The 12,518-nt window shown below is 42.3% G+C and overlaps 1 protein-coding gene across 1 annotated transcript in view; it reads left to right on the top strand.

Moving 5' to 3' along the window:
- The window catches only part of ANTXR1 (ANTXR cell adhesion molecule 1), a 113,062-nt gene that overhangs the window by 77,923 nt on the left and 22,621 nt on the right, over positions 1-12,518 (top strand). Inside the window, exons 15-17 of the mRNA XM_069801186.1 lie at positions 2,170-2,265; positions 2,771-2,938; positions 10,264-10,344. Coding sequence (XP_069657287.1) covers positions 2,170-2,265; positions 2,771-2,938; positions 10,264-10,344 — 345 coding nt within the window. The remainder of the gene's footprint in view (positions 1-2,169; positions 2,266-2,770; positions 2,939-10,263; positions 10,345-12,518) is intronic.

The raw sequence follows: 12,518 nt of genomic DNA on the forward strand, positions 1-12,518 counted from the left end.
AGAGAATTCAGCCCTGGTTTATTGGCTTACATCTTGTGAATGGGGCAATGAGCTAGGATGCTGGACATGGGGATTGTATGCCTTTTCCTTCTTGTTTTCCTGCTGTCTCCCTGCCCTGACCCCCAAGTTTCCCATTGCTTTCCTTTAGCTACACGTGTGTTGTGAGCATATTTGCCAAGTGTGTAGGACGTCACTGGTGGGTTTGGGATTTTTTTGCTTGTATTGCAAAACCTCCTATGCCCTTCAAAACATGTAAACAGACTCATCCTGGAGAAAGCTTGTGACTCTTTTGTTTTTCAAGTGTCCACTGTTGTCTTTTTGTGCGTGTGCTGTTTCTGTTGTTGTTCTGGCAGAAACACTCCTATCTTAGATTGAAGTGACTTGCAGGGCTTTTAAGGGCTTGTGGGGAAGATTTCCTAAACCTTGGTATTTCCTGTTGTGAGAAGTCCAGTCTGTGCTAAACTGAAGAGAGAGAAAGAGAATTGCTGAAGGAAAATATTTAGATGGCTTTGATTCCAATTTTTTAAAAAAGTCCTCATGGAAAACTTCATGCAGAGATATTAAGTTCTTAGGTTGCAGCAAAGAGCCTCAGCAGCTCTAACCAGAGCGAGAGAAAGAGGTCAGTTACGAAGGAGAGGAACCTTGCATTTATGACTCAATTGTTCACTCTTCCTTTAGATCAGAACAAATTTTGCAGCTGAACTTATGTGTATTTTGAAAAACAGAAATGCTTTTGTTTGACATGAAAAGCATAGTTTGTCTTGGATTTTTTTCCCCTAGTTTTTCATTTTTCCTACTAGGGGGTTCAATTTCAAAGTATTTTTGGCTTTTCCAGTTTTGGAAAGCTCCTAAGTTTTGGAGTTTTGCCAAATCCCTGTGAAAAATTAAAGAAAGAAAAAAAAAGAGAGGGACCATTTTTCATTTCTCTCCACATTTTTCACAGGAAATACTTCACGTTTTTGATGAACTCTGCTTTTCTGCTTTGCCAGTTCACAGGCTGAACTGCAGAAATTAAAGGGACAGGCACTATGTAGGTCAGAGCTTATGTGGAGTTGTTATATAGTGCAACAAAGAATATAGAATATATAGAATACATTTGCTAGAACTTTAATTAGACTCATTTTAAATAAACTTAAGGATATTTTCTTGATTTGTTAATTTGGCCATATCTGAGCGTCATCATGAAGGCTAGGGTCCTGAACACATTTAACTTTGTGTATGGTGATGTACTGTAGGTTTCTGCTTGCAGTATGTAGGGGTAGAACACATTCAAATCTGTACAGAAATTGTCTCATTTTTCACACAGAACCTGAATTTTTGCTGGTATAAGCCCATGAAAATCACTGAAGCCACATGGACTTCCATGGGCAGCCTCCCTAGCGGAGGCAGAAGTTCATTATAAGAGCTAATGCTGTTCTTGTAACTTTTCCATTAGACTTTTCCATCCTATTACACTTGGCCAGCTCATTTGAAAAAAAAACTCATCTCCATGTTGGGCATTCACGTATTCATGCTGGGGTTGTTTCCTAATTTGCCTTCGCTCAGGAGCAAATTTGACTTGCTTGCTTTCATGCTTTTCCCCCCATTCTGTCAAATCTGAACTACAATACAATGATTTATCTGGGCCCTGAAGGGTTCCTCCAGCATGGGGAGCCATGAGTCAGGGAACACTCCTCAGAGCAGCAGCTGTTCCCCCGCTAGTTGCAGGAATAAGTGAAGGGATGGCAAAGAGCTAAGTCCCTGCTACCATCACTCGTGGCTAGCATATCAACCAGACTTGCAGCCAAAGGACCCCGGCTCTTGAGCTATGCTGAGTGCTGTTTTGGTGGCTGCTTCAATGATTTTGCAACTTGGAAACAATTTACTTCCCTGAATTTAAAGATGATGAAAGACAGATCCTCTTTTAATTAAAAACAAAACAAAAAAAAAAGGCAAAAATCACATTCTTGCTGGAGCAGGTCTGTACCTTTCAAGTGGTGGTGGTGTTTATATCATGAAACATTTTCTTTTCATGAGTGTACATCCTCTGGAAAACAACCAGTGAGAGACCAGAACCTTGACCACACTGGCTCTAGCAGGCTTAAAGGGCCACATAGCCTGTGACTGTTTATTCCTTTCCATCTCTAGTCATGCTTCCTAACAGTGCAACCCCTTCCTTCTGTTTTGTAGGAAGAAGATGATGACGGCCTTCCAAAGAAGAAATGGCCAACAGTAGATGCCTCTTATTATGGCGGACGAGGAGTTGGAGGCATCAAACGAATGGAGGTAGTTAGATACCAGTTCATGTATCACAAGTTCTTATTTGTGAACCGACCTGTGATATTCCCCTGCAACTTACCCAGAAACTCAGGAGATGGGCACAAACTTCTTTAAGCTTTTGTTGTACATGTGAGCCCAGGTCATTTTTATATAGGAATATTTGAGGGCCAAACATAGATTCCTGAAGTTTAGAACCATCTTTTTCCTCTAGCACAGTAAGATCCTGGCCAGTGCCTGGAATACAGGAGCAGTGTTGCCATGCAAATTGCAAGGAAATATTTTTAGTTTTTCTGAAAACCTTCCCCACTCTCACATTTCCCATAAATCACAAAGAAGTTCAAAGTTTGGGCTCTAGTCTAGAAACAAGCTTCACAGCCTGTGCCAATATCTATTGTTCTTCACCTTGGATTTGGACACTGGGAAAACATGGACAAGGATCTAGTTATTACACCAGGGATGTAACTCTCTGCAGAAGCTACTATTGTAATATGCCCTGATGCCATCTTTTCAGGTGCGCTGGGGAGAAAAGGGCTCCACAGAAGAGGGCGCTAAGTTAGAGAAAGCCAAGAATGCCAGGGTCAAGATGCCAGAACAGGAATATGAGTTCCCCGAACCCAGGAACCTTGCAAACAACATGCGCAGACCTTCCTCTCCTCGGAAGTGGTACTCTCCCATCAAGGTAAGTCCAGTCCAGCGTTGTACTGCATAGGATTTTTCCAGGAGATCTGTATTAAGTGTTTTCACATCCAAGGCTAAGATGTAGAACTGTCCACAAACCTGTGATCTCAAAACGCTGCTGGAGTAGTTGTGCATGACGGAGTCCCTCTGAACATGTGTTTAGGGAGGTGCTGTGGGGCAATGGGAATTTCCCACCAGGTTGATCAGGTTTTGGGGTTCCATTGCTTGCTTAGACCAGAATAGGGACCTGATCTCTTCTGGTGGCATAGCTAGCTTCTGTAAAGTGCTTACAGACTCAATGGCACTTCCAAGGGCAGGGCCTTTAGTCCACGCTGCATATTGCCTAAGATGTGGGGAATAAATAGCATCCTCTTTCCTTAGAAAGAGGGGAGAAAATAGGAAGAAAATTGCTACTAAGTGTCATCAGGGAGGGTTGTCTTCAGCAGATCAAGGATTGCAGTGCGGCATATGGATGTCTGCCAGCAGGCATGGGTCACAGGGCCAAGCTTGCTGCTGGGCAGCATGCTCGGGTTCTGAGGAGAGAATGCCCTGCAAGAAGCGTTTGGCTGAGTTAGAGTGCCTCGGATGTGGAAGGTCAAATTCACACTGATATCGGGTCATGAGCAATGCAGAGCTGCACAATAGTTGCCCACAGGAACTGGGAAGACTCTTGTTCTCTGCCATCTGTCCCAAGGGCAGGCAGCTGTTCTTCAGCTTGTCTTCACTAGTACAAATGGTTGGCAGTGTACAAAATGGAAACAAGCAAGCAACTGAATAGTTCACTGAAGCAAAACTCTTCATTGCACATGTGAATGCTTCTTGTGGATTAAGAGAAACAAACCACACAAAACAGATACTAACTGCATCATCCAGGGCGTGGTACGAGGGCACTCCGATGTCAGAAAGCTAATCTTTTGCTTTCAGGACAAATTGAGCTGTCCTCAGGAAAGGAGGACAGCTTAACTACTGTATAACTACTCTAATGAAAGAAAAAGAAAATAGTTCCATGCTCCCATTCTCAGGTTTAACTCTTTTGGGAAATGCTAATACTCTTCTCGTCTCTCTTCAGCCTGGAGCAGCAGACTGTAATTGTAGCATACATACACATATTTGTAGCAGCACTGTAGTTATCAGTCTCAGAAAAGACTGAAAATGCCCAATTCATATCGAAGTGCAAATCTTGCACCACTGGAGCTTGGATCTCATTTTGAAGAGTAGCAATGCTGGTTAGGGTCTTAGAAACCCTCTACAGGCAATTTATCTGCAAGTAGTCTGCAAAAAGGGTGTGTGTAACATATGTAGTAAACCTTTTGGTGTATAGAGCTCACCTTAAACTTTATGCTGCGGAATGAGGAAGTGCCTCACTGCTGGAAAACAGAGGGTTTATTCTCCTGTTTTCTTCCTCCCCAATAGCAGTCAATCTAGTCAGACATATTCTATTAGCTCAGTTATTGCAATGCAGTTATACTACACTGCAGTACACCCAGGTTTCCCTGCATTGTGTCTTGTTACTGATCAGCTCCAAGCATTGCTCATAGGAATTTGGGCAAGTCACGTGTTTTGGCTTTCCTCAGTCATTGATCTTGCAGCTGGTTCACATCCAGTGATGGGAATGGCAAGGATGCACAAGGGAGTAAGAGTGGTTTCCGGAGGATACGGAAATGTGAGCCTCTTTGAAAATTTAGTCCAATGCCTTCTCTCTTTTCCCCCTTAAAGATTATCATCTAATAAACATAACCTACCAACAAGTCATTTGCAATTGTGTTATAATGACTTCAACATGTGTTCATGAAGGTTATTCATTCCCACAGTGGGACAGGTTAGAGAGTCAACTGTTTCAGTTCAGAGTGGGGAATGCAGTAAGCACGATCCCATATAGCTGCTCCTTTGTTCCAAAAATGCATTGCATTGTCATTTTGCATCAGTGCAAAGCATTTGTAAAACACAGTCATCCCATCTGAGAGATTTTCACTCCTACTGTGTGCTCATGGAAATGACCTCATCTAGCTGAGAGACACAGCTCAGTTGCTTTTTGCATGCTGCAATCAGAAGGCTGCACAGCACACAAAGCTATACTCTAACCACTGAGGAGCTGACAGAAACACTGATTTTTAGCACAAAGAGCCCTGAATACGTGCTCAGGCAGCTGGAATCCATGTGGGTACAACTACCCAAGATCATTAGTTGAAAGCTGGGTGCTTTCCCATAGACGATACTGCTGAGTTTTTCCCCTCCTCCTTCACCGGTTCACGCTGTTGGATTACAGCCTCAGGAGCCTTTCAGTTAATTTTCAGAGTTTATTTTGCATGGTAGGAAATCAGTTCTGAACAGAGGAGTCAAGTTTGTTGCAGATCTGTGTCCCAGCTGGAAATTCTCCAATGTTCAAGAGAGGCTTGGAGAAAAGATTCAATGTATGTAGGGTTCAAGTTCAGTTCTGACTAGGAACAGCTTTTGCTTCGTAACAGCAAGAATTCAGTTATAAGGGGGCCTACAAATATTAGGAGTATCTCATGGGTGATGTATATTCTTATTTCTTTTAAAAATATCCGTCTTATCTACCGTTCAAATTGTATACAGTATAAGGGCAGTTCCAATCCAAGACCCCATATCCAAATGCTCCCAGAACTTTGGGGTGTTCCCCATCTGGATAGTATTTAGCAGCCTGAGTCTGTCTGTAGACAAGAATTTACCTAATTATTAATTGCCACCACACCCCTTACTGAACTGCACCCAAAAAGACAGTGTATGCAGATGGGATAACTGCATCCAACACTTTCCCCATGTACAGTCATGAGCACTCATCAGAAAGAGGGGAGATCAGGGGTCCTGCTATTACTCTTCCTGTGCAGTAAGGAATTAGCAAAATTGGCAAAATTCATCAGCACTCTTGGCAGAAGCTCTTGTCCTGAAGATGTGAGCATACGAATATAAGTTTGCATTGTGTTATGCAGGGAAGCTATCACAGAGTCATAACAGGCAGAGGGAGGCGAGGAGGGGTAGCCTATTAGGTCATTGGGTCTGTACTCTCAGCCAAAGCAGGACTGCTAATTCGAATCTATCCTTCACTGCTTTTTCCAGTCTGGTTTTTAAAATAACATAGAGGCTTCCACCACTTTTCAGGGGGGAATATTTCACAGTCTACCAGACCTCACCCATAGGAAATGTCTCCTGATACTCAGCTTAAATTTTCCCTCATCCTCATGCTCCAAGTGCACTTGGCTCTTTTGGTTAAAGCAGATGTTAAACTTCTACCCACTCCACTGGACTTGTTGAAACACCTCTTCGGAAGGTAGATAAAATGCATGTAACAAACTACTTTAAAAAAGTCATTGGTAAAAGAGGAGGGCAAGGAATTAAATCTCAGGAACAGGGAACCAAGGTAGCTTGAATCTGACAAAGAGCCAGGAAATTCACATTTTAGGGCCAGTCATCTTGCTGGCCAACAAGCCTCCTTTTCTCCATGCAGCACAAGTGCCAGGCTTTCTACTTAGAATGTTCTGCCTTTTTGCCAGTTTATCTGACAGAGTTTTTCTTCCATCTCTTTGTTACTCTTCCCAGAGTTGCGTTTATAAGGTAGGTAGACAGCTGAGAGTGGATAGATTGCCTTTTGAAATGCTCCAGAGATTTATTTGCTGCCAGTGTGGCTACTGACACTTAACAGATTGTGATTATTATTATTATTATTATTATTGTTGTTGTTATTATTATTATTATTATTTGCTGCTGCTACTTCTTAGCACAATACCAACTGGATTATCCTGCTTTTAAAGTATCATTTCAACAGTTTGAAAAGTCAGTGCAAATAATCCAATGAGAATGACAAGTCTGAAAACTTCTTAAGAAACTTGCCAAATCCTCAGTTCATCTGACAGAGAAAAGGGCTGCACAGATCATAGATGCAAGTGAAGGATTGTAAAGGACCGTGCCTTTCGTTTTAATTTGGTTTGGGGCATGCTCCCTCCTACAGCCAGCCACACAGCTCTGTATGCTTTGGTTTGGTTAGCAGCTTTCTTCCTATCTCTATTTCTACCTCTGCTTTTATCTACCTGTCTACCTAGCTACCTCTCCTTTCCACCTTCTCAGAGCATTTATAGTGCTTGTTTGACTTCAAAAGGACCAGCCTCTAAAAAACAATGCAGAAGGGACCACAAGACAAGGCTAAACTCACTGTTCACCCACAAAAACTCACATACAGGACCTGCCTCAAGGCTGAGGTTGAAGCAACAACTGGTGCTCTCAGGAAGAAACCTCAGGTGACTCCTAAGTGGAGGCTACTGAAGCATTTACTAAGCCATGTGTTCCTGGCATATTTTCTAGCCTTTGTCCCTCCTGTCTTTATTTACAAAGCTGACATGGCACAGCTTCCTTGCTAGAAGAGGCCCAAGAGCAGCTTGGATTTATAGGCAGCTTACAAAACTGCCTCTAACTGACACCACCAGATACCAGGTCTTAGGAGCACTCTAGGTGTCAGGTCAGTCACTAGACCAGGGTCAATACAGCGGTGAATTAACCATTAATCCAGGAAGAGAATGCATTCATGTTAAAGCAATGGCTGAAACTATGCCCTCCTTCATTCGTCATCTGCCCTTATTGTTTCTCCTTTCTGAACTTCATGTCTAGTAGAACTCAAAGCTTTATTTGCCTCCAGACCTTTTTTTCCTCCAAGCGACCTTGTGCTTCAGTTGCAAAGGAGTTCCCAAATACAGAGACACAGCCCACCCACGTTTATATTTCCAAGTGAATGCATTGCCATTTTCATTTCTTCAACCAACATCATCCTTTCCATGATCCACTCTCCCTCTCTTCCACCCAGATGTCTCAGGCAGACCCTGAAGCTCCACTGAGACTCTCAAAGATGGAGCTCTTGGCTTTTCCCAAGAAATCTTGGTAGGCTCTTGGAAATTAGGACTGCAGAGTAAAAAGGACTTTCTTGTTCCATGGAAAGTTGTAATTTTCCCTCTGTTTTCCTAAAGGAGAAATGGAAGAAAAAGCTACTTATTTCTTAAGTTGTCAGAGGGGACAGGAGATCAAGAGCTTCAACCAGCTCTGATGTAGGGGGAAAGATGGATTGGGATAGACAGGGATGGCTTTCCTCAGGTCTAAGAGGTTGTGCTGTCTAAATGCCGAAGAGTCTGACAGAGGAATTTCTTGCTTCTTCCTTTGAGAATTACAGGCTTTCCTGGCTCTCACCGTAGGAAGTCTTTTCTCCAGTATCCTATGGAAACAAGATCTATGCAGTCATTCTGTGTGTCTCTCTGTCTCCACCCATGTGTCCCTCCAACTCCCAAATAAGCTTTGAACCATTGGCTCAACACACCGGTTGAGCAATATAGGTCTCAAAGAGGATTATGACCCTACTGGTTTCTTGAAAAGGGAAGAGAAAGCCTCTGTGTCCCCCTGAAAGGAAGAGTATACATTGAGTGCTTTGGGTCTTTAATTAGATAGCAGAGAACCAGGTCATAGAAAGACCTTACAAATACCCTGGCTGTCAGGAAGGTCTCACCGCCACAGACGCTGAAGTTTACTATCAGCTACGAGACCCAAGCTCTCAGAAAAGCAAGCTTCCTTACTGTTAATGAAGCTACTTGCTCTTTTCCCACCATCACTGCAATATTCAGCTTACACTTCCATTTGCTTAATTTTGTCCCATTATAGTTATATGAGACAATTCTGCTATCGTAAAATTTTTGTAGCCTTTATTTCCAGGAAAGAGGTAGCAATCATACATGAGTTTCTGAGTCCAGCCAGGGGTAGCTAGGTCTCTGGGTTTGATCCTCTCAACTGCAGGAAATCATTTTGTACCAAGGGACAGCTTTGTACGTTCTGAGTAGCTTGTCTCCATCTCTACAGATACAATAAAGTTTACTATTACTGGTGGGAGTTTCACTCATGATGCCTGCTCTAATATCATAGCATTTGTAGCATTCAGAACAATACTAATGGAAAGCTTAATAAATACTGTCTGTTGTTAACCTTCTCAAGAAACTTTTACCCATTTCTGGTTATCATGCACTTAACAGACCAAGAGTCAAATGAAGTTAACGTGAAGAGAGTTTGATAAATTAATCTTTAGCTTGTAATACATCTGTAGCATTCCACTGAGCCAACATGCTGCACTCATGTAAACCCTTCTGCATATCTCGCAGAAGCTGAATTCATTTTGAAAGTGAAACCCTGGCCAATTAGAATGGGTATATAGCAGGGAATCCTTCAGCAGCAGATGTATGTTTCAGAGCAGATGATTCAGTGGATATTTCTATATTGCAGAGCCCTGTGCTGCTCCTTCTGGCCTCATTCAGCTCATTTGGAAAATAACCACAGGCTTGGCATTTTGTGTCACTGCTGAATTTCAATCAGGAATGAACGCTTTGTTGCATTGCAGAGAAGCATTGTGGGAACGGCAAGGAGGGCCCAACCCCACATCTCAACCAAACTTTCTGTCAACAAGAGATTTCAACACATTGGGTTTTCAGCAAAACCCTTCTGGCTCTGTGCACGTGCACACATGTGCATTTGGGTACAGGCTGTTGGGTATGAGACCACACAGTGAGGCGAACATCTTGTCAAAACAAGTGCAATGTGTTGAGAGTGGCATCTGTAGGGCAGCTGACACTGAGCTCATAGGAATGGAGGACTTTGAAAGATGTGTGTTATTACCTGGAAAAGGTGCAAATATTAACTGACATATAGGGGTGGGACTGGGGAGTTTGTGTGAGACCCAGTAACCTGTCACTCTCTTGCTAACACATAGCTGACATGAAAGATTAAGTGGGTTGTTACGCAGCACCTAGCTGTGACTCAGCTCTCTTGGCTGTGTGGAGAGGCAGGTTTTTTATTTCTAGTATGTCACAGTGGTCACCCAGAGCTAGAGGCAAGCCACTCAACCAGCCAAAGGAGGAGGCTGAATAGTTAGGAAATGCATCATATAAAGTCACCTGACCGCTTTCTGCATTGATTTAGCATTTTGCTAGCAATGATGTCAGGAGCTGAGTAGGTATTAGACTCTCTCTCAGCACAGGAGGTCTCTAAGTCACCTATTACCTTTGGAGATTTTTCAGAAGAATATGTAAAGGCTAGACACATGAATACTGTTGGCTGTCAGACACACCTGCTTATTGCTCATCCAAAAGCCTCTTCCTTTGCACTTGCAGAAAGTTTGGAGTGAGTTTCTGTGAGAGAAAATATTGCTCTCCAGCATCTTGTATAGGCACAGGAAATGATTAAGTAAAAAATGTGTAGGTCTAAGCTGCGTTGTCCCTGCACTGCACTTTGCACAGTGCATTTATTCTTGCACAGAAGATAACACTGTGTTTCTTTTGATTGCAGGGGAAATTGGATGCTCTCTGGGTCTTGCTGCGGAAAGGTTATGACCGTGTATCTGTGATGCGCCCACAGCCAGGAGACAAGGTACTGTGCCTCAAAAGAAAACTTTTTTTTTTTTTTTTTTTTACAGCTAGGGAAAAATAAAATCCCTCTAAAGTTTCTGACCGCCTTTACCTACGGGACTGAAGGCAGATACTCATGACAGCTTAGAAACAAAAATTCAGTCATGTCCATCAGCTCTGTTTGCAACTGCAGTTCATGCAGTTTGACTGATACAGTTTCAAGTATGAAAACTGTCCAGGTGCAGTGACAGAAATACCCATTGAAGAGCCCTTCATTAAAATCTTACATTCTGGAATAACACTCTGAACATACACATAAATATATATATACACTTTGCTACATAAATTTAAACTTCATGAGCACTTTCACAAAGCAAATTTTGAGAATGAGGTTTGGACTGTTGTGTGAGAGGGAGAAGTATTCCCATATATTTCTAGTAAAAACTGGATTTGTGCAAATTTCTATCTGTTAATGTGCGCTTATGGGTGGAAACAGAAGCCGTTGAAGTGAATGGACTAACGTCACTTTACAGGAATGATACCATCTATGACAGCAGGATACTATAGAGCTACCACTCATCTCCAAGGTACTAATCTCCTCCTACTCAGTGGAATTAAATGTCTAGGTGCTGCCTAAAGCATTTCAGGACAGTTATCCCTGAGTATCTCTAGAGGTACCTAGCTGAGCAGTGGAGTGGCCAACACACACTCATATGTTGCGTTCAGCTCTAAGCACCCAGCAGACACGCAGGGACTTGCAGCTGGGAAGGGAGAGTGAGAGGTGCACCTGAGCTTTGCCAATTTAGTCTGTGATCAAGGTACACAACGTGGGTGAATTGAAATCCCCATGGTAGCCATAAGACATCCCCTAACTCCTTGCAATTTAGATAGTTACACCCAGTTGCCCAGGGTTGTTCCCAATCCAAGGGTGGAGATTCAACATCTCTCTGAGCTCCTGTCCATATTCACCTCATGGTGAAAAATGTCAGTTACATTAATGTCTTATGTGGTCAGTTTACACATCCCTGACATAAATCAACAAAGGAGCTTGGAGTTGCTTCAGGAATATATTTGGCCCAAAGTGTAAGTAACTGTGTAGCACTCTGAAGGCTTCAAGAAACTCAACTGCACATGAAACAAAACGTAATTTTTTGGTGGAGAATCATAGTTCTGTAAAATTTGGCTCCCTGTAAGGTTTTCCATTGAATGCAGGACCAATGAAGTTTTGTGAATAAAAAGGTATAATATTTTATTCCTTTAGGGGGAAGATTTGCTAAAATTTCTTCACTGAGTGTGACATTGATTTCTGGGAGAAAAGTTCGTAACATACAGATTTGCTAATGCCTGGCAATTTTCCCACAGAAGTCAGGGTTTGAAGAATGCCTATTCTATGAATAATTTTTTTGACTTGACAAGCTAAGATTATTTACATGAAAGATGTCACTTCTATTTATGCTAGGGAAAATCCAGAGCAGTTTAACTGAAGCTGATATAGTTAACAGCAATTTATATTAGTGCAACTGACAGCAGGCTCCATCCCTTTTTGGTGATGTATCTCTTAGACATGCAGTTCTGTGTCCTGCCAGCATAAGTAATAGTAGAATTAGCCCATACAGGTGTTCTATGATCCAGCCTCGAAGTAAATAAAGCTCTTTATGATTCTGCTGTGCTATAAAGGATCTCTGACTTCGGTGCAAGTATAATTTAGTGTGAAAGAGAAGCTCGCTGAAAACGCACTGAGGCTTATAGCTGCTAAAATACCTGTTTCTCTCCAGCTGATTCCTGGAAGACTTGCAATATTTGGGCACTTTCCTGTGTAGATATGAAGTGCTTCTTGGACTTTCTGTGATGGTAGACTGCTCTTAGAATGTTAGTTTTCCTTCATGTAAACAAAACTATGAGCCTGAATGACGTGTGACCCTCTTGATGTTTTTAATCACTTTCAGACTTAAGTGAGCAGTTTATGTTTATTCCTTTGCAGTAGTGACATAACTACCTGGTGATGTCACTCCCAACAGTACAGGCAAAACCAATACGAGAACTCACTGTAAAACACTGAAATGACATTCATTAGTTTACACAGCTGAAATGGCAGAATTAGGCAGGGTTTTCCCCTTCCCTGTTCAGCAAAAATGTGGGGCTTGTTTCCCTACACCAGATTTAAAGTAGGGAGAAGAATCTAGCTTTCAAGCACTG

This window comes from Haliaeetus albicilla, chromosome 13 (genome assembly GCF_947461875.1).
Source record: "Haliaeetus albicilla chromosome 13, bHalAlb1.1, whole genome shotgun sequence".
NCBI lineage: Eukaryota > Metazoa > Chordata > Aves > Accipitriformes > Accipitridae > Haliaeetus > Haliaeetus albicilla.